The sequence below is a fragment of the Acipenser ruthenus genome, chromosome 6 (assembly GCF_902713425.1).
Source record: "Acipenser ruthenus chromosome 6, fAciRut3.2 maternal haplotype, whole genome shotgun sequence".
Lineage (NCBI taxonomy): Eukaryota > Metazoa > Chordata > Actinopteri > Acipenseriformes > Acipenseridae > Acipenser > Acipenser ruthenus.
Genome location: NC_081194.1, coordinates 38,802,957 through 38,826,319, shown reverse-complemented (window position 1 = coordinate 38,826,319; position 23,363 = coordinate 38,802,957). Strand labels below are relative to the sequence as shown.

Here is a 23,363-nt window from a genome sequence, read left to right as displayed (position 1 = left end):
GACAAATGAAGATTAGATAAGGGGCATTCAGAACAGAGAATAGGAGGCACTTTTTTACAAAGAGAATTGTGAGAGTCTCGAACCAACTCCCCAGTAATGTTTTTGAAGCTGACACCCTGGGATCCTTCAAGATGCTGCTTGATGAGATTCTGGGACCAATAAGCTACTACAACCAAATGATGAAGATGGGCCGAATGGCCTCCTCTCATTTGTAAACTTTCTTATGTTCTTATGTTCTTATGTTAATTAATAACACATTTCTCCTCAAAAAGCTTAATTGCTGCAGGTCACATACATCATTTCCTGTCTCAATGACATGAAGCACACAATGTGATTCTAGACAAAACCCCCAAGTTAGAATATTTCTTTGGGCATGTACCAGTGAGGACAGAAAACTCACTTACATAAGATTTGCAACTGTCTCCGTCTTCGCACACAGAGGTATCTAGTACTTTACCTGATACACTCCTGCTGCTTCTGGTCAGTGCACAGCTCATCCCAGACCGGCACGGAGGAGATTTCTGGATCTGATTTTGCACGTGAAACATTAAATACTTCATCTGATCCTGGTTTGTGGGGAAAATTATCGAAAACTGACATTGAATACTGGATTTTAAATGGCCTAGCTGCTTGTCAAAATCAGGAAGGACCCTTTGAATGTTCCAAGCAGGAGTACAGAAATCAAGTTCAATACTTCTCCAAGATTATATTTTGCGGGACTAAGGCAAATGGTGAATAGTACTCCCATGAGTGGCTGCTATACTCACCAGTAGCCAGAAATGTCTACCTATTCGTAGCCACACTGATGAAGATTTACGGGATTACGTGTAGATACGATGAAAGAGCTGTGCCTCAACATTGAAGACTATAGAGGGCAAAGCTACGATAATGCATCCAACATGTCTGGATGGTATGCAGGTCTGCCGGCACAACTAAAACAGATCACCTCTCTGGCTGAATACGTGCCGTGTGCAGCTCATTCAATGAATTTTGTCGCTACTGCAAGTGTCAGTTGTTTCCTAAAAGCAGTTAACTTCTTAAGCTCAGTGCAGCAGATCTATACATTTTCTGCTGCATCCATGCACCAGTGGACAACTCTGACAGAAGGTCTGGCCGCCAATGTGAATACGGAGACTTCTAACACTAAAGACATTGTCAAGCAGAGTGTGAGGGCTTTATTTTTTAATTATGGCAACTTTTACAATGCACTTAATAATCTGGCTGATGACGAAGATGAACCAGCATGACAAGGCTCACTGCCATGGCACTAGCAAAAGCACTACAATGCCTGGAAACAGCCGTTATGTGCGACCTGCAGATATTTCAGAAGTGCAATGCCCTTCTACAAAGTACGCAAGTGGATTTGAGAGCTGCTGTTGCTTTGAAGAGATCGAAAAGATAGCAAAGGACATGCCAGATGTGGCCTAGGAGTATTCAGCTGAGAATGCCAGAACCAGGCAACTGAAGCGCCACGCTGATGATTCTGCCGCACCTCGTGTTGTCTTGACAGGCTCAAAAGGTTTCAGGTTGAGTCGTTCCGTACCATAATCAACCAGGTGCGCACTTCATTCAAGCATCGCCGGGCAGCTTACGAACAACTGTCTGACACTTTTGCATTCCTGCGGGCTATTGCTGATAATGATGATATATATGAGGCAAAATGACCTGGTTGAATCAGCCTTTCCTAAGTAGCGGTCGCTCTTAGAATATTCTTGACTGTGCCAGTGACAGTCTGCGAGGCAGCGTTCCTTTTCCAAAAAGTAGCTTAATAAAGAACCAGCTTAGATCTACAATGTCGCAGAACAATCTGAATGCTCTTGCCATACTTTCTATAGACAGCGATGTTACAAGGGCGCTTAATTGAGAGTATAATTGGCACATTTTCCTCACAAAAATCGGTCAAGAAGCAGTTCCAACTTCTTGATGTCTGCTTTGGAGTGAAGCTATATATGTGCGTTTGTGTTTGTGTGTGTTATGGACAGTTTCAGAAGTAGGGCTTTCAACTTTGTCATCAGACGAAAAAGTTGAAAGTTACTTGTGAGTTGCATTCCCGGTATTGTTAATTTAATATATACTTCATATTTCTAAATAAGTTAATACAAACTTCCTGCTGTTGAATAATGAATGCCTGACTTCAGCAACTGTCCATACAATTTCATAGTGGAATTTTAAAAAAAAGTTTTCGTTCTGTAGAAAAAAAGCTTTAAACATTCAAACAGTATTCTTTATTTAATGTCTAACATTAACATCAGATAACAATAATTCTTCAGATTTTACAAAATCAACTGCAGATATAAAAATATGGACACAAAACCCATGCATTTCATATTAAATACTGGAGCCTTAATAAACTTAAATATATTAAATAATCCTTTTTTTTTTGGTGCATAAATTACACAAAATTCGGCATCTACCCGCAGCAGCTGGGCACTTCGCCAACTGCCCGGGTATTACGGCAACTGTCCTTTTTATATATATTGTAACAAACCAGTAGAGTACCCCCGTGTGATACTCTACCCTTGCTTCCACCGACTGGCACAGACATGAGGAACGTTCAGTCAAGTAAGTTTTATTTACAATATTTACACAAATTATCACTTTCTTTATGTTGAGTAAAGCCCTGTACGGGTCACTAACTGGCTCACTTCTTCGTCCCTCTCTAACTATTTCAGAATGCCGAGTCCGGCAGGCCGAGGCCTTTGCAAGTCCTTTCCCTGTGGAGTATTTCTACCACACAGGTAAGTAGGGAACCGGCGCCCTCTGCTGGAGTCTCTCGGCAACACAGGTAAGAATCACGCAGCCTCCCTCTGCTGGAATCTGGCTGCGACACAGGTAAGAAGAAGGAGACACCCTCTGCTGGAATGTCTCTGTAACACAGGTGAGTGTCAGAAAGACTCCCTCTGCTGGAGTCTCTCTGCAACACAGGTCAGGACAACGCAGACTCCCTCTGCTGGAAACTTGCTGTAACACAGGTAAGAACCCACAAGTATGGAATGGGCCCTCCTAGAAGACGGGCTCTGTTGATAGAAATTGTATCCAAGCTGTGGGGATGAACCCCTGCAACCAATGTCCCACTTGTTCACAGAAACACGGGGTGTCTCAGAGTTCAAGCACAGTATCCTTATTGTCCACGCCACCTGTGGAAACTGTTGTTCATGTCTGTTACAATAAAACCACGTCCAAAACCCCAGACTGTTGCCTTAGTTCTTGCTGTTACAGCTCGCTATTTTAGCTGCGCATGAATGCGCGCTTTCTCTCCGAGTCCCGAAGTAAATACACATCCACCTACAAACGGCAGTTGTGACGGTTCTCAATCGTCACGGAAACTGCGGAATTATTTTAAATTCGTTACCGATAGACAGCGTTTCTCGTCCAGTATTTCATAAAAATAAATTAAACCTTACCAAAACAAAAGACTACCTCGCCAAGAGGATAAACGTCCACGGTAAAACAAAACACAGCTTTTGCTCAATAAGAAAACAAACGTTCACTTTACCTTCCAATAACACGTAATGCACTTTCAACTCTCTGAGAACTGTTCAGCAGTACACACCGGCGGTGCTCCCCACAATCACCCCTGCTGTCCCGCTCCACTTCCCTTTATACCCAGAAACCCCGCCTTGCCTATTAATGCTAGGGTTCCTGGGTTGTATAGTCTTTCAAATGGCGTCGCCATTTCTTAAAGGCGACGCCGCTCTTTCTTACAATATATATATATATATATATATATATATATATATATATATATATATATATATATATATATATATATATATAGTCAAAAGTTTACATACCCCAATGGAAATTTATAATTTCTTGAAATTTCTTGAAAACAAAAAAATTTTTATAGCAAAAGTTTTGCTTTTGTGGAGAGGAAAAAAGTTACAAGAAACAGATGTCTACAATTATTTATTTCAGCAATTTATTTTGCAAAACTCTAAAAATACTAATTCAAACCCTGACAAGGAAAATGAAATTAATAGCTAGCTGAGACACATCTACCAATAATAACCTCTTTTAAATGATTTGGATATTTGTCAATGAGCTTTTGGCATGATTCTTTAATGATTTTTGACCATTCTTTAACGCAAAATTGTTGCAGTGCATTCAAATTCCGAGGACTTCTCTTGTGCACAGCCTTCTTCAACTCATACCAACAATTCTCAATCAGATTTAGATCAAAGCAGTGTGGCGTAGTGGTTAGGACTCTGGACTCTTGACAGGAGGGTCGTGGGTTCAATCCCCAGTGGGGGACACTGCTACTGTACCCTTGAGCAAGGTACTTTACCTAGATTGCTCCAGTAAAAACCCAACTATATAAATGGGTAATTGTATGTAAAAATAATATGATATCTTGTAACAATTGTAAGTCGCCCCGGATAAGGGCGTCTGCTAAGAAATAAATAATAATCCAGCTCTGCCTAGCAGCACTCAAGATGAGGTGTATTTTCTTTCGCTCCACACTCGACTGGCAAACTCCACAGCTTGATTCAAAGGGATTGCTCAATTTAACCTGCATCCTGAGCTGGGTTTCACCGAGTGCTTCTGTAAATTTATTCTTAGCTATCTCATCCTGTGCTCTCTCGGGGAAATCAGCATATGCTGTTTTTACAGGCTCGTCTATGTCGTCTGCTAGCTTGATAATTGACTCTCTCTCAGCCTGTGCTTTACCCTTGAGCTGCAGTTTTGCTATTTCTTGCTTTTGCTCTTTGCCGTACCGGAATGCTAAGGCTTCTTTCAGCTGTGGATAATCTCTACGCTGTGCAGGAGTCAGTCTCGCCAGAACCTCTCGTGCTATTCCTCCTAACGCGGATGCTAACTAGGCCGCTTTTTTTCATTTGGTCCAACCATTCAACTCGGCTATGATGTCAAACTGGATTTCAAAAATCTCCCAGGCACACTCACCATCATAGTCTGGGATTTTCAGGGGCTGCTGCAGGTTGTAACCGGCTGCTGGACCTCTCTCTGCCTTGCCTTCTCCAGCTGCTCGGCCTGGGGTGCCCACTGGTCTCGCTCCCGTTGGAGGCGCTCAGAACATTGGCGAATTACCTTCTCCAAACGGTAGGTTGGGTGTAATCTCACCTGGATTAATCCCACTCTCTGACACCAGTGTAACGTCGTCCCGGGTGCTCGGGAGGAATGACTCAAATGAGAACATTGTGATTATCAGTATCTTTTTAATGCCTTTTTGGTTTTACACGCTGGCCCGCTCTAATAGCTTGCCAGTCTGAACTCGTCACTACCCAACTAACTCTGCCCAGGCGAACCTTGAGCGTGCTTACTTAATCCTTCCCTTATCCCACCCACTTGGGAGTCAGCCTCCTAACACAGCCCAAATAAAACCTGTGAATCCCCCCTATAGGACCCTCACATATCAATCAATACCCCATAACGTGCTATAGGTCTGCTTTTCTCTATAACCCTGGGGGTGATAGCACATTACGATATAATCATACGTTATCAAGCACTCTGACTGTCTAAAGTAGGGGTAGACAACGATATGAAAATTGTATATCGATTGTATATCGATAATATCAAAGTCTTCCAAAACACAGACGTTAACAGATATTTACATATGAAAAGCAATAACTTACTTTAACTTAGTGGTGCTTTGCTTCACAGTATCCATGGCGAAAAACAAGGTCTTGTTATATTGTTTTACTATTCCATGTCATCGTCAGCCACCTCAAAACCGAAATATTTCTATACTTCACTGCGCAGGCCAGTCAATCCGGAAGTAACTGAATCCACTCTGCATATAAATGCTGACTCACAACACCTCTAAAAGTATTAAGTATGGTGTCATGCTGGATTTTGCATTATTTTGAGATGGGTTTTGATGTTTACAGTTTTTCTCAATCGCTAAAACACAATTTCTGAAACTATTAAGCACATTTCTCAAAACAGTTAACGCAAAAACCAAAACCACTCACTCAATTAGAAAAAGCTTCATACATTTGCAAAACTATGTTTCCATGTCAAATGTTATTATACATCTTGTATAACCAAATACTTGTACCAAATCATGAAATAATTAGAGCTTCTGTGTTTAAATATTCAAGCAAAAGAAAATACCTCTATTTGTTTTTCATTAAACATTAAAGAAATGTACACTAAACTTAGGGTGTATTAATCATATTTGATTGACACAAATGAATACAGTATTAATTATAAAATTAAACTTATTGTAAAAAAAAATTATATATATATATATATATATATATATATATATATATATATATATATATATATACAGTGCCTTGCAAAAGTATTCAGACCCCTGACCAATTCTCTCATATTACTGAATTATAAATGGTACATTGAATTTCGTTCTGTTCGATATTTTATTTTAAAACACTGAAACTCAAAATCAATTATTGTAAGGTGACATTGGTTTTATGTTGGGAAATATTTTTAAGAAAAATAAAAAACTGTTTTTATATATATATATATATATATATATATATATATATATATATATATATATATATAATTATAATACATTTATTCGACATCATCGAGTCTCTCATTCCTTTCTAGCCACATGTTTTCACCCACATCACAGCGAATATTCTCTCTGGCTATGCACTGTGGAGAGAATCGTCTGGCGTGGCAGTCTTCTGGCGTAATGTCATTACAAGCCTCATCCATGGCCTGGAGAAGTGTGGCTTGTTCATGGGGATTGTGATCATACACTTTCCACCTCTAGGAGGAGAAAAACTCCTCGATAGGATTCAGAAAGGGGAATACGGTGGAAGGTACATTACAGAGAAGCGGGGATGTGCAGCAAACCACTCCTGCTCCACCACAGCATGATGGAAACTCACATTGTCCTAAATAATGACAAACGTTGTGACCTCTCTTCCTGCCGACATTGCTGCATTGGGTTGGACAAGGCGATTGTGCAATTCACCAAGAAAGACTAGCAGCCGCTCTGTATTGTATGCGCCAAGCAATGGACTGCGGCAAACAACTCTGTTATGTCAGATGGCAGCACACAGTGATATTCCCTCCACGCTGCCCAGGCACATCCACAGTGGCACGCTGTCCAATAATGTTTCGGCCACATCTGCATCTTTTTGCCAAGTTGGAGTCAGCCTCATCAATGAAGATATATTCATATGGAGAAATGCTGGCATCAAACTCCATCATTCTCTGTAAACATATAAAGATATGTTCAGGTGTGTTTATACTGTAAGAAAGAAATCTGAGACCAGCAGAACTTATTTCACGGAACTAAGGTCCCTGCTCAGAACAGGACTCAGTAATGAGAAATTGTACATTTCATATCATGTTACTGTAATTACTCGTATTTTGCATTACCATTACTGTAGTAAAATTATAGCAAACTTACTTGTACATATTGGTATCATAATTCGTTCACCTACTGCCTGCCCACAATACGAAGACCACGTCCACGTCCACGTCCACGTCCACGTCCACATCCACATCCACCTTCCTCTGCTTGCTCCATGCTTTCACACTGCAGGGCATTTATTTTGGGAATCACAGCCTTTTATGCACAGTGTTAACATTTGATAACAGATTGATCAATTAAGCTCTTATTATTTTCACATGGAGAATGTTATTTAAAATAAGAGCACAGATTGTTAGCAACAGCAATAAGATTGATGTATTTTGCAAAGAAGACATTCACATGTGAAACATGTATTAAAGTGATAGAATTGCATGTAGGCAATCAAATATATGGCTTGGAATTTGGCATTTTTAATGTAAACTCGTGAAATGTGGGAATAGTTTAGCAAATTAGTACTCCGTTTTGGTGTTTGTGTTAACTGTTAAAAGTTAAAAGTACTAATACAGTACTAATAGTTTCAGGAATTTTGCTTTAGCTGTTTAGAAAAAATGTGAAAGTGCATCTCATTTATAATAGCAAAAGTTCACATTTTTTGTTTTTAATTTGAACAGTAGTATACCTGGCCAGGCAAAATAAGTTCTGAGTGGAAGAAACAAACAAACAAACAAACAAACTATATATATATATATATATATATATATATATATATATATATATATATATATATATATATATATATATAATAATTGTTTAAGCCGATTTTCCTGTTTATTATGTTTTGTGTGAGTGTGTGTTATAGTTTTCAATAAGGGATTTGCCAGTGAGAGAAAACATGTGAAGAAACAGGGGTAGAGCATAAGGGTACATAGGTTGTTGTTTTTATTGATTTATAGCTATTGAATATTTGAAATACATTTGTTATCGGGTTCTTAGAAAAATAAAAACAATCAATGGAATACAATGGTTAAATAATACTTTGTGTGGTGTTTGCCTAGGAGACTGACAATGATTGGTATGTATAGGGTTTGTTGTATCTTAATATAAAACAAACTTGATTATACTGCGTTTGTATTTTTAACAGTATTGCAATAAAAAGTATGCCTCTGCGAGCTTACCTGATGTGTTTAAATCCCACGATATCGCAATACAGAAATTATTATCGATAAAGAGGTGCCACCCCTATACTAAAGCAATGTTGATGCTGAAATTGTAATAGAAACTATTTGTGTGACTTTTAGACTTTCCTGCAGAATACTTAGCAATTTGTACAGATTTGTTGAACTTATCAAAATGTGTAAAGGTCTCTGCATATGTAACTTTCTTGATCTCTGTTTTTGTTTTGGCAAGATGTTATTAATTGAACTAAGCGCTGGTTTTCCGAGGTCACTGGCTTTTTTGGTGTTTTTATCTCTCGTGCTGACCACAAATATCATTCTTACTCCCATGTCCCATCGTTAAAATAAGTCCTGCAGTTCACAGAAAGTATGCCCTTGTTGTTGTCCAAGAAACTTGAAATTTGCATCAATATTTATTTATTTTTTACCGGGAGGGATTATCGCAAGTATGTAAGCTTGCCTCGCGCACTGGATGCATGCCTGCCACAGGGCTCCCCTGGGTCTTAAATCCTGTTAGGTATAGACGTGGATTGCAGTAACCACAAACAATCCATAGCTTTTGAACATCGGAGTCCACTGGGTTTATGTTTAATTTAGTGGCAAAACATAAACTGAAATGATGGGTGGGTGAGGGTTGTGATTTGAATTTACTTCAGCTGCCGGTTTGCGTCTGTGTTACACAGCTGTTTTCAGACATACCCCTATTTTTCTTGCCAGTTTTTCCTGTTTGGAAGTAAGCGTTACTGTTGTGAATACGGAAGTTACGAATGGTTGATTACAAAAGTTTGATTCTACAATATATCACAGCCCTGATAATCTTGAAGAGAAAACTAACAGTAAAGAAACATAAATGAATGGGCACTTTTGGTTTGTAAATGTATTACATTCAAGTACAATTTCGTAAGTGTGACTTTTTTTTCTTATTTGGATTTCTTTTTTGGGAAATACAACCTAGATATTATAACACCATTCTCGTCGTAAACTAGCCTAGCACAGTAGCCAGCTTATGCAGTCCCCTGCAAGTTTCACTAAAAACGACCTTATAGATTCATTTTAATCTTATTTTATCCATCTGACAGATTATATTATAACCATACCCGGCACCCAACATCTCATGAAAGTTAGCAGGAGATATTTCACTTCTGCAGCGTCTGAAGAAGCGGACCTGGTGTTCTAACCTGCCCTAGCCCACTGTTTACGTTAACAAAATATTTCCGTACCCTAGACTGCATACAACGTTTACACTATAATTAAGTAATAATTCTATATCAATATAAAGTGCACTTCAGCGGTATCAAAATTAATGCAGAATGCACCTAAAATCACACAGCATAAACACGTTTTACTTTGATCCATGTATATTTCATTTTGTAATACTATTGTATTGTGACTGATATAAAATAAATAATCCTCACAGAAAAACGTTTCCCAGCACTGCCATGCGTTCTTTACACTTTCTTAATTGCCATTGGGGTAATTGTGCAGAAAAAAAGACAGATGTGGTTCCTCGCAGCATGAACTCACTTTGAGCTCCTCTGATATGGTAACGACTGGAAGTCATAACAGACAGTTGCTGTCGGGTTGATCTCCCATGAAGGGGGAAGACTGGTTGCAAATCTCACGCTCTCCATATACGGACCGAGCTCTGTGGCTTGGATTCGGGACGATCGCTCCTTATATAGGCAGTTCTGCGCACTCCGAACCGGGGCAACTTGGAAGCGGAGTACCCTCTACTCACATTAGGAGAACCAAATAGGGAGAAAGCCTGTAAAAATGCCTTTGTAATATATAGACATTCCTAATGCTTGCTGAAAAAAAGATAAAGGCGTTTGGGTATATAAGCTTGCAGGTTTGATGTGGTGGTAGATGGAAACTGGCAGCGGTTGTGTTGTACTACACTCTGAACCTTAGGAAGTCCCCACCAAAGGTAAGAACTGGAAAGCGAACAACGCACCCAAGAATGGATGTGCAACGGGGGCAATGAATACATTGGATATTTTTAAAACGCTTTACTTTTTTTTTTTTTTTTTTTAAGTAAACCGAGATTGAAAAAGAGGAATCTTCAGTCAGCTACAATTTTGACAGCAGCCTGACTAATAATTTTATTTACAACTATATTGCGCTTTACGATTTAGAATTAGTAATGTGTCGTTTACTCTAGAATACACGTTTTAAACTTGCGATGCCAGGGATTGTTCCCTTCCGCCTGTGATACATTAAAATGAAATACTGAAGCAAATCTAATTTGTATTAAAAAGTTTTAAAATAGATTTAATGTTTCACATGGGCGACAGTAGTTTATGACAGGTTCACTTCAAACATCTTCACCTCGCCTCAGGGAGGCTTTACAGTTTTTTGTCCACGTGGAGTGCTGCTGTTCAAAGTGCCCAAGATGTCAAAACTTATCTGGTATAACTTTCATTCTAGTCTCTAGTTAGATATAACATCTTTATGGCAATTTTGAGAGTAGTTTTAAGTAAATCTTGGTATTACTTAGAAATGCTAAAATAGAACTGGACTGACGAAAATGAAGCCTATAATTATTTTAAATATTGAAATGTAAGGAAGTCTTGTTATAATCTGAAGATATACAGATACGTTGGGGGATAAGTAATTGTTTCTCAGTTTAAGGCACAGGGGGAGGTTGGGGTGTTCTGACAATCTGAACTACCCTCTCAGATTGTCAGACTAGTCTGCTGCGCTACTTTTTCATGTTACACTGGTTTTGGATAGCCCATACATGCTTTATAGTTATAAAGTTAATAGCAATATTGGCCGTAGTTGATACCTGTACAAGTTATAAGCTCATATATTATAACTTACCGAAAATGGTAGCTCGGATTTATGGGCGTGTTCGAAGAGGGAGGAAGTAAAGTAAAACACACACACACACACACACATATATATATAACAGCGCATGTGAATTTTGTGTTGGCATGCGTACTTTGTGTAGGTAGCTCATCCTCAGCGGTAGCTCAGATTGTCAGAACAGGGGGAAATCAATTTTTTAGATATTCACGTGCAGTAGATTTGAACCCATTACAGCATTTAGGATTCCTTTAGGATTTGTCTCTTATAGTAAAGCCAAGCATCACAACTCAAGTTTTGTCAGGTTAACCTTTTGTTATGTTAGCTAGTAAATACAAATTCTAAACCTTTTCTCTGTGCAAGCCAATACACTTTTGTGCTATGTTTTTGTGACACATTCATGTACCACCTTCATTCCAGCCAAACACCAGTGTGGTGTTTAAATGTGAAGCTTCCAACACAGACTCTATTTTCAGTTTAGTTATAGGAATTACTGGACGTTACACTAGATCACATATTAATTTATACCATAAGAGTACATTTCATGAATTGTTACATTTTTTGGAAGGCTCTGTGCTTGATTATTATTATTATTTGTTTATTTAGCAGACGCCTTTATCCAAGGCGAGTTACAGAGACTAGGGTGCATGAACTATGCATCAGCTGCAGAGTCACTTACAATTACGTCTCACCCGAAAGACAGAGCACAAGGAGGTTAAGTGATTTGCTCAGGGTCACACAATGAGTCAGTGGCTTAGGTGGGATTTGAACCAGAGACCTCCTGGTTATAAGCCATTTTCTTTAACCACTGGACCACACAGCTTCCTGATGATTTCATGCGTTAGGCATTGCATTAGAGAACAATGCGAATGTTTAATGATTGTCATTTGTTTTCCTGTTCAGAAACCACTAAAATGTGCGACGATGAAGAGACTACCGCCTTGGTGTGCGACAACGGTTCTGGATTAGTGAAAGCTGGCTTCGCCGGTGATGACGCTCCCAGAGCTGTCTTCCCATCTATTGTGGGCCGTCCTCGTCACCAGGTATGGTGAAATTGATCAAGTATTTTCACACACAATTCTATAAAGCTAAATTGCACATCTCTAAGTTGCGAAGCTAAGTTAAAGTTATACATATTCTATTAAAGACATAAGCCATAAATAAAGCCCTGTGAAAATCGCAGAAATGTTCTTAAAATTCATGGCAGTCACTGATAAAGTATCGTATTTCGCGGAATGTGGATGGAACTATTTTATGAATTATGTGTCAGATTATTATATTTTTTTAAAACATCAAATATAGAGATACATGCACTAACATCTTCAAAATCAAAGTCAAAGTTATTCAACTTTACAATAGCTTGTGAAACAGTGTTGTAATTAAAGGCCTGTAGGTAAAGTGTATCTGCAAGGGCAGCTTTCAGTTCTAGTATGTCAGATGCAAGTTCACCATTTAGGTCTTGCAAAACAAATGCAATGTGTATCCCATACTTGGGCATCAGTCGACTCATCAGTGACCACTGACAAGCAACCAGACTGTTTCACCAATTCCATAACCTCCTGCTTGTGGTACTCGGCAACTTTAGGTAAGTATTCACGTCTCAGCTGGGCTGATGAAGGAATCGCTCCACCATTTGCTACACTCAGTCTGAAGAATTTACGTAACTTTTTTGTTTCTTTGCAAGTACTGCTGTGGATTTCCGCCTTTCTCTTTCGGTTAATACTTGAGTCTAAATGCCTATCAACAGCCGATTCTCGGTAGTGATCTACAGTAACGTTGCAGGACGTGCAGAAGAGCCGACCTCCATCACTGTGTAAACTCCTGCTGGATACTGCTTTATGTGATCTGCTGCAGACACATTTTAAACTTTTTAGAGACATCCATTTCCTTGTTTACAGTGTGCAGTATTTTAATTTCCCGCCTATTGCATATAGTGACATAACATAATCATTGCACAGCATATTGTGCATGGTGAATAGTACACGTATGCACACAGCAGAGCTGTACAGTTTTGTTAATGTGATTTTTTATATGAAATACAAATTCTGAAATAATTTATTTTTATTTCTTAAGAATATTGTAATAATCACGGTATAAGGCTAATTTCACGATTTCCGTGCAGCCGTGAAATCGCTATTTACACAAGCCCTTAGCCATAAACATATCTGATCCGTAAATTGAATAGTTTGCAAAAGAAAAAAAAAACTTTGATTGTATTATATAATTCGATAATACAAATATCATACTGTAACACCAATTAAAGTCACAGAGACATTGTTCTATCTTGCAATGGCATTTGTCATAGGTAGGGACCTACATAAATCGCGATTTCGCAGATTTCCCGGAAATCGTGAAATTGAGGGGTCACCGCGAAATTCACCTCTTAGGGGCCAATGCATACAAACAAGTACGGAGAGGAAAAAAAAAAAGAAAACTTGTTTAAATGAACTACTGCACAACGCAAGTGACGCAAACTACGTATGTTCCTTCTGTAGATGGCCCATTTTTGATTCCTTCGCCGTCCCGTGTGCATTGCACTTAAGCAAAAAACAAACAAACAAAAAATGTCCACAAGTAACATTTACAAAATAAATTCTTCAAAGCAGTTAACGTTCTTGTTTACTATTCAAATGACAAAGTTTTAATCAGCCTATCAGTGCGTCTTTACTGCTTTTATGTGACCTGTACTGTGCAGGAGTGGGGGGGGGAGTGGGGGGGGGGGGGGGGGGGACGACAAAGTTGGTGCTGCATTGTTTTGTTTTAGGTTGCTAAAATCTAGTTTTCAGCATTGGAGGTAAAATAGTAGAAATGGACGACAAAAAAAGCAAAGTATATTTCGGATGATGATCGTTTCAAGATATTTCCCAAATAAACTACATGCAAACTGAGGTAATTGTCTTCCATATCTTAATGTGTATTTGGAGAAAATACGATCGATCGCTATTTAGCTTCAGAATCACACATTAAACAAAAGGCTACTACAGAGGCTGCGGAACAGAACGTAAAATAAACAGCTTTCAGAAACCAAACTGGAAAGTCAGCCCAGACAAGAAGTATTCCTGTCTGCAAGTTAAATCAGTACTAAAACGATCCAGCACAGCCAACTCGCTTCAACCTGCTGCTTACAGTTGGAATTCTAGACCCGAATAGCCACGTGTTGTTTGTTTTGACTCGGTATTAATAAAATACATTATTGGATGGGACAAATAACATGACAACGAATGTGCTCCATACATTGACTTTATTAAAGTATGCCAGATGCCCGCCCTTGTGTAACCGAGTTTTTGGGCTGTTTCTAATCGATTTCCACATCTGTATAACTTGGCAAAGCTTTGCCTTAACTTCCAACCAATTCAGTGGATGCAGACGTGCAGTCTCAATGTATGGGCAAGTCAACTGCAGGGGGATGCTGCATACTCGCCTTTAACAAATGCCAGCACTCTGTTTTAGTAAGGAAGCAAGTACCACTATTTTTAGGCTTTATAGTGTTCTGAAATACTGTCTACTTAGGTTTATTTAATGTTTAAACCTGTCCGCGAAATGTCCGCGAAATCCTAATTTTATTCCGCAAAATACCCGTGAAAGATACGTAAATTTGCCGCGATTTAAGTAGACCCCTAGTCATAGGTCATAATAAAGATGGCTAATGCTCTCCGAAATACTCAGCATGCAGTGTTGTTGGATGAATTTGTGTTAAATGTATGCATTTTTCTTTACCCAGGGTGTGATGGTGGGTATGGGTCAGAAAGACTCATATGTAGGAGATGAAGCTCAGAGCAAGAGGGGTATCCTGACCCTGAAGTACCCAATTGAACATGGCATCATCACCAATTGGGACGATATGGAGAAGATCTGGCATCACACCTTCTACAATGAGCTGCGTGTGGCCCCCGAGGAACACCCAACCCTGCTGACTGAGGCTCCACTGAACCCCAAGGCTAACCGTGAAAAGATGACCCAGATCATGTTTGAAACCTTCAACGTGCCAGCCATGTATGTGGCCATCCAGGCTGTCCTGTCCCTGTACGCCTCTGGTCGTACAACTGGTGAGGAAAATGTTTTTAACTACAATACAAACCTGTAAAATTGACGTACAAAACTATTTTCAGTTAGCATAGGGAAATCAAATCAGTGCATTTCACAAACAAAAATGTTAATGTAGGTATTTTCCTTCTAATATTTTAGAAAATGAACAACTACAATCAGCGCCCCAGATAAGGTTTTGGGTCTGGGAGTAAATTACCTTCTAATTTTAACAGAGAGAGAGTAAATTGTGTTTTCAGGGAGTAAAATGCAACATGACCTTGAAGTCATGAGTAATCTTGATAAATACTGTACAATCTTTAATGGCAATGGGGTAGGCATTAAGATTCATTTTAACAGCAATGTTATTTTTAACTACTGTACAACCACTCGTGTGTTCTACAAGGTTCTTTATTGGCTCAGTGCATTTTTTTTCGAGGTATCACACTGACTGTTGGATTTGTAGCTGGACTGGGGTGTTTATGCTTCAACCTGTGTAGCATCACATTTTTTTATTCTTACAGTGATTGGCAACAGGAGACAACAGGGCTAGCCAGAGATTGGATAATGTTTGTTGGGTTGGGTTTTCTTGTGTACAGTTTCCTAGTAACTGAAGACATTGTATTCTGGGAGATGTAGTTGTTCATGGAAGTTTTAGGGGAGGCAGACAAGCTGTGCACAAAAATTGCTGTCTGTATGTTTACGCATTAAATTTAAATTGAGTGCATATTTCTGATTTTTTTTTATGCGTAAAAACAGCACGCAGCTTATCTGGACTTCTGACTACAATGAAATACTATTTATTTAACCAACTCCTGTATTTATCTATAAAGTCTATAAGTCTATAGCATCTGATGTATTTTAAAACAGTTTTTAGATATTTTACACAGTTTTGTAAAAGACGTGGTAGTTGACAAAGGGTTATTTTTTGTTTTCAGGTATTGTGCTTGACTCTGGTGACGGTGTTACCCACAACGTACCCATCTATGAAGGTTATGCCCTGCCCCATGCCATCATGCGTCTTGATCTGGCTGGTCGCGATCTGACTGATTACCTCATGAAGATCCTGACTGAGCGTGGCTATTCCTTCGTCACAACCGGTAAATTTATCATTACTGCTGTATTCTATGCTGTATACATAATACATAACTAAACATTATCACCTTTTAAACTGACGGTAATTCTATTTATAAGCACACAGGAAAGATTATAGTTATGCCATCTGTGGCTGTTTTATTGATAAATTCCTTGTATAATAATGTCTTTCAAGGGTGTTGGAAATACTATTAAACCTTGAAAACAGATACAACAGAGGGTGACGAAATGACAGATACAAATTAAAGCTAATTACCTGAACCCAGATGTTAATTGCACAGCGCCTGGGGCTACTTTACCGCTTTGAAATCACTGCAGTATAAGTGTGGTTTGTTATTGATTACGCACCAGTCTAATGATGAAAAACTGTATTACAGCTGAGCGTGAAATCGTGCGCGACATCAAGGAAAAGCTGTGCTATGTGGCTCTGGACTTTGAGAATGAGATGGCAACAGCTGCCTCTTCCTCCTCCCTGGAGAAGAGCTACGAGCTTCCTGATGGTCAGGTCATCACTATCGGTAACGAGCGTTTCCGCTGCCCCGAGACTCTCTTCCAGCCATCCTTCATTGGTAAGATCAACCTCTTGTATACAATTCCAGTTCCTAAATATTTTGCCTTTGTAGCAGCTTTGTGCTAAAATGAATTACATTCTGTCTATCCTAACAGGTATGGAATCTGCTGGTATTCATGAGACTGCCTACAACAGCATCATGAAGTGCGACATTGACATCAGGAAGGACCTGTATGCCAACAATGTACTGTCTGGTGGCACCACCATGTACCCTGGTATTGCTGACCGTATGCAGAAAGAGATTACTGCTCTGGCTCCCAGCACAATGAAAATCAAGGTATTTTGGGATTTTTTTTAAACATAATTGTTAAACATCACAATAATTCCAGTCTCATTCATACTGTAGAAGTGGGAAACTATTCAGAAATAACACCACATAGTGACCAGTGGAAACTCAGCAACTGTGTCTATGTCTTACTAGTATTATCATAGTGATATTGGTTAAAATGCCCAGTACATACTATTGATAGTCAAATGACGCTGAGCCTTTTTCATTGTACCATTCTATGCTGACTGTCAGTGAAAGTTTACTTATGAATATGTTTGTCTTTCCTCTAGATCATTGCCCCACCTGAGCGTAAGTACTCTGTCTGGATCGGTGGCTCCATCCTGGCTTCCCTGTCCACCTTCCAGCAGATGTGGATCACCAAACAGGAATACGATGAAGCAGGTCCCTCCATCGTCCACCGCAAATGCTTCTAAACCTGTTTCTATTGCCTGTATCCAATACTTTGTCAGGATCCATTTGTAGCAAACACATTGTTGTCAGGCCAGCTGTGTACAAATACAATTTTGTAACATTTTCTGTTACTCTAAGTGCTGCAAAAAAATGGCATGTTAAACAACATGTGAATGTAAAATGTACATACATATTAATTTATTAAAATCCACTGTTTGTTGTTTTTGAGAACACTGACTGTTTACAAAAATCTAAATGGTGTAGAGGAATATTTTAAATGTCTAAAGATCCCTCTGTTTCTCATGACCTGGTTACAAAGTACTTCACAATCCCATTGTTGTCTAATACTGCCATCAGAAGACAACAAAAATAAATAAATACAACATTTTTGCAGACATTGTAAATTATTGTTGTTGTTTCTTTATTTTAAATTTTGTCTTCAGATTTTGGAAAAAAAATTAAGTAAGATTTAAGACCGTCTGGTATAAAACTACTGCAACAGAACTGACATACCTTAAAAGAAACTTGATGCCACCTGGTAATTTCAAAAAGTGGGCAAGATTCAATATTGTGTACAGAATACAGTGCAATCATTCTCACTCCTGCATGAAATGAAATATCAACCTTATGCAACTTTATAATAATATATTCTCCAACCAACATCCTAGAAGCCTTGAAATGCCTGCTGACACAGTATGAGAGCAAATAAAACGGTGATGAATCCAAATAATGACAGTAAAAGAATACATAGAAAGACAAAGGTAAGGTAATAGTTTTACACACAAAGCTATCATTCAGCTAAATGATGAAATTACAGTAACACTATGCATGTTAGGCCACAGAAGCAAGTGGAAGTGCCAGACATTATTCTCTACAAAATGATTCACTCTTCACTTGGTATTAAGCCTGTCATCCAGTACGACACTGCAGACCCTCAATAATTGATTCTGTGCCATGATGACAGTTGTATTTAAATTGATTGGTGCAAGAGATAACATCACATAATAGCCTAAAACAATATGAAATACATTTCAACATAGTGAATGTAAAATGTACATTCTGGCTAAATGATGTCTTTGGTTAACATCAATTACAAATGGCAGTGTGCATGCCCTGACTAGGCCTTACTAAGGCATGATATCTTGACTACACAGCAGGACTATTAGTGTGTGTGCCCTGACTACACAGCAGGACTATTAGTGTGTGTGTACCCTGACTAGGCGCAGGACTATTAGTGTGTGTGCCCTGTCTAAGCACAGGACTATTAATGTGTGTGTACCCTGACTAAGCGCAGGACTATTTTTGATTTTATGCTTTCCTTGATACAAAGCGGCAACCAGCAGATCAGGCCTATCTTGAACTACAAAAATACACCTTCCTTGTCGTTAGTTATATTTACACTATCATAAAGCTTGACACAGTGCTTCGGATTGCAGTTTAATCTCAAACACTTTTTTAACCTTTACTCTCCATTGACTACACTGTGTAACAATTTTTTTTTGTTTGGTTCCTGGGTAGTAAGTGTTATTTCCTAATTGCTTATGCCTCAAAAGTATAGAAAATGGCTATTATTCCCCACAAACTTTGCTTTTGTGACCGGGACAGTGATATTTTGAAATTTACCTATTTCCAATGAGAAAACGGGCGAATTTCTGTCTTTTCGTTCACATAAAGTCAGAAAAAAACAACATATGAATCCAAATTAACATGTATTTATACTAAAGTAATACAAAAATGACTACAAAAGATTTAGAAGTGAGTAGTTTTTCGAGATTTACGATTATACTGTAAATCACTTTCATGAATCAGCCCCCAAATGTAGTCTCCCATCATGGGTGTACGAGAGGAGCAGAGAGGGAGAGGGAGAGGGAGAGGGAGAGGGAGAGGGAAAAAGAGAAAAAGAAAAAAAGAAAAAGGAACAGTGAAGGCAATCAGCCCAGCCTGACCTGTGTTTTATTTATTTTGTGTTCGTGATTTATTTTTGTTTACCCTTTTATTTTGCTCTGTGAGCACAGTTTCTTTTTGTTAAATATTTTATTTATTTTTTGTATTTAAATAAAAACGGCAAACGCCAGCCTTAAACTGCAGTACTTCCCTGGTGTCAGTATTTTTCCTTCCTGCTTCTGCCTGACGTCACCGCCCAGTCACCCTGTCACACGTGGTGTCCAGCGTGGGATCACCAGCGGCTCCTGGACTCAGGCAGAAGTGGGGTACTGCAGTTTTTTTTCGTTTTTTTTATTATTATTGTGTGTGGAGAAAGAAGAGGTGAGGAGGCAGAAGAATGGGAGGAAAGAGGATGGGAAGGAGGAAGAGCTGCAGAGAGCTGCAACCACAACAGCAGCTGAACAAGAGGTGGTGGTCCCGGGTGCCAACTAAGTTTGGACTCCCGGACTGGGCAGCTGAACAGGAGCAGTGGAGGAAAGAGGGGGCTCCCATGTGCGGCACCTGTGGTGAGTTTGGGCACGTCAGGGAGGACTGCCCTTACGGGGACCCCCAGTATGAAGAGGCGTGGAACCAGGGTCTAGTTGGGGATGCTGCAGAGTGGTTCTGGGCAGTGGACCAGACCCGGCCATCTCCAGCACCCAAGAGGGAGGAGCCCGAACGTCCTGCGCCTGAAAGGGAGGAGCCCGACCGTCCTGCGCCTAAAAGGGAGGAGCCCGAACATCCACAGCCCAAGAGGGGGGAGTCGGTGCGTCCACAGCCCAAGAGGGGGGAGTCGGTGCGTCCACAGCCCAAGAGGGGGGAGTCGGTGCGTCCACAGCCCAAGAGGGGGGAGTCGGTGCGTCCACAGCCCAAGAGGCGGAAGGCCGAACATCCACAGCCCAGGTACCTGCCAGCAGATGGAGAATACCTGCTGGTTCCACCTCCACCGCCCTGGGAGGACTGTGAGTCGCTCCCACCTCCGCCAGCAGAGGGTGAGTTCCTGCTGGTGCCACCTCCACCTCCATGGGAAGACGACTTGTCGCTCCCACCACCACCAGCAGAGGGAGCATGCCTGCTGGTTTCACTGCTGCAGCCAGAAGGGGAGGAGCCCCTGCCGCCTTCGCAGCCAGAAAGGGAGGAGCCCCTGCCGCCTTCGCCAGGAGCAGAGCAGCAGGAGCTGCCTCTGCCTCCACCACCACCACCTGAGGAAGAGCAGCAGGAGCTGCCTCTCCCTTTACAACAGGACGGACCTGAACAGAAGGCTGCTGCTCCGCATCGCCTGGGGCTGCCTGCTGCTCCGCACAGCGTACAGGGTACGAGGGAGAAGTGAAGCTCCCGCTGCCGCCTCCATGGCCAGGGGCTCCCCTCCCGAGTTCACCTCCCGAGGGTCCGCTGCTGCTGCCGTCGCCTCCCGAGGGTCCGCTGCTGCTGCCGTTGCCTCCCGAGGGTCCGCTGCTGCTGCCGTCGCCTGGGGTCGTCGAGGATCCTGCTTCGCCTGGGGTCGACAAGGGTCCTGCTTCACCTGGGGTCGCCGGGCCCTCTGCTTCGCCTGGGGACGTTGAGGGCTCTACTCCGCCGGGGGTCGCTACACTGTGGCCGGAGCCCCATGAAGGGGAGCGGCCGGCCACGAAGAAAGGGGGGTAGGTCAGGAGACCAGCTCCCCTAGCCGCATTTTCGTGGCAGGAAACACTGTGGCCAGAGCCCCACGGAAGGGAGCTGCCAGCCACGAAGAAGGGGGGGAGGTTAGGAGACCAACTCCTCCCGCAGCAGTTTCTCTGCCGGAAATTGAGTGGTCAGAGCACCACGGAGGGGAACTGCCGGCCATGAAGAAGGGGGGGGAGGTCAGGAAACCAGCTCCCCCAGCCGCACTTTCGCGGCAGGATAGTGTGTGGCGGGAGCCCCGGAAGAGGGAGCTGCCAGCCACGAAGAATTGGGGGGGGTGCCGGACCTCCCACCATGGCCCCCCCCATGGACACTGTGCTTCCCCCTCTTCCAGGACTTTGAGACTGAGGGGGGAGGTGGCCGTTGGGGCCAAATGTGCGTTGCACAAGGGTGGGGGGGATATGTAACAGGGCGAGGTGCCCAGTACATTGTTTTGTTTATTTATTTTTAGAACGGGGCCCCCCTCTGCCCCTGTGTTATTTTGTATTTGATTATTATTATTATTATTATTATTATTATTATTATTATTATTATGATGATTTAGTATTGTAATTATATGACGGCGAAGCACCGCATATTTTGTTATTGTTATGTATTTAGGACGGCATAGCCAATTTGTTTGTTTATTTTGGGTAGTAGCGTGGATGGGAAACCCCATCCACAGTAATTGAAAAACTCGTGCAGAAGGTGGCCATCTCCCGAATTAATTAGGTGATTTAATTTGTTGCTAATCGGGAGATGGTCACCTGTTATAAAAGCCTGCAGCTCTCTGCACTCTGTGTGGGTGTACGAGAGGAGCATAGAGAGCAAGGAGAGAGAGAAAATATTTTGTTAAATATTTTATTTAATTTTTGTATTTAAATAAAAACGGCAAAAGCCAGCCTTAAACTGCAGTACTTCCCTGGTGTCAGTTTTCGTTCCTGCTTCTGGCCTGACGTCAGACCACTCGTCCAGCCTGTCACAGACTGCAACTTAAGTTTAGAGTGTAATTCACTCCAAGACCATGGAGCAAAATAAACAAATTATCTGTGTACCTGTGTTGGTAACCCTGTGGTCCTGATTATCGCTGCCGATATACAGGCCACAGACAACAGAGCCCTCTGCAGGCTAAAATAAATCAAAAAGAAATTAATTAAAACTGGGCACCTGTGGGTGTTTTCAAGTACCATCTTATGTGTCCTGTGTCTGTGAATACCCCACCCTTCCACAGATGGATTTCCAGCTTTTAATAGAGGAGTAACATATGCCGATTTCCAGACATTAGGCAGTTCATTGGACTCAATTGAAAGGTTAAAAATAGAAGTAATAGGTTCTGCAATAACTACAGCAGCTATTTTTTAAAAAATAAAAATGGGTCTAGGCCATCAGCACCTGCAGGCTTCTTCCAATCAATAGCTTGTAGAGATTTTAAGATATCAGAAACCTGAAAAGAACAAAATTGAAAACTGGAAGAGCATGGGGAGGATAGACTATTGCTTTCTGAATTATGTTTATGTGCGGACAGAAGAAAGCCGTCCGTCATTGTTATTTATTGTTTGAGACCAGCGAAAAAGCTGCTCTCATAAAATGTGGTTAGCATGGATGGGGTTGAATCCCATCCCGAGTAGCTCAAGGGAATGTGGCTGGAGCCTTAATAAGGTAATTGTTTAATGGGTAATTAAGGCACAGTATAAAAGACTCACTCCAGGCTCAGAGCGAGGAAGAGTTTAGAGACAAAAAGCTACAAGGTACTTGTTTTTGAAAAACCATAGTTAGTGTTTGTGTTTGTTTTTTTTGTTTTATAAAAGTGTTTTTGTTTTCTTTAAATTTTGTATTTATTAAATAGTTGCGTAAGCAGTGCTTTTTTTCATGGTGTCTAGAAGTGAGACACAGCGCCATGGTCACAGACCAGGAGAGAGACAGTACTGCGAGAGTGTTTTTTTTAAATTATTTTGGGAATTTTGGGATTTTTTTTTTGCAAAAAAGAAAATGGGAAAGAGCAGCCGTAGGAGACAGCAGCAGTAACCTCAGCAGCAGCAGGAGAATCCAGCACCCAGCACGGGCCGCAAGGATGACTACTTCCGCCTAGTGGAGGCCTCAAGTTGGTGCCATGTCTGTGAGGAGAGGGGCCATTCCATCCTCAGCTGCCCCCTCTTGCCCGGAGCGGAGGAGGGATGACCGTAGGACAGC

The 23,363-nt window shown here is 40.9% G+C and overlaps 1 protein-coding gene and 1 long non-coding RNA gene across 2 annotated transcripts; one reads left to right on the top strand and one right to left on the bottom strand.

The window, feature by feature from the left end:
- Positions 1-6,529: 6,529 nt before the first annotated feature.
- On the bottom strand, positions 6,530-10,035 carry LOC131737283 (uncharacterized). The gene is made up of 3 exons (XR_009328889.1): positions 9,849-10,035; positions 7,389-7,483; positions 6,530-7,155 (listed from the first exon to the last, which is right to left on the bottom strand). It is a non-coding gene; the product is annotated as an uncharacterized LOC131737283 (long non-coding RNA).
- A 173-nt stretch (positions 10,036-10,208) lies between these two features.
- LOC117411538 (actin, alpha skeletal muscle 2) lies at positions 10,209-18,013 on the top strand. Its single transcript, XM_034019174.3, has 7 exons — positions 10,209-10,360; positions 12,145-12,284; positions 14,963-15,287; positions 16,203-16,364; positions 16,737-16,928; positions 17,026-17,207; positions 17,489-18,013. The coding sequence occupies exons 2-7, from the start codon at positions 12,156-12,158 to the stop codon at positions 17,630-17,632; spliced, it is 1,134 nt and encodes a 377-aa protein (XP_033875065.1). The 5' UTR covers positions 10,209-10,360; positions 12,145-12,155; the 3' UTR covers positions 17,633-18,013.
- Positions 18,014-23,363: the final 5,350 nt, after the last annotated feature.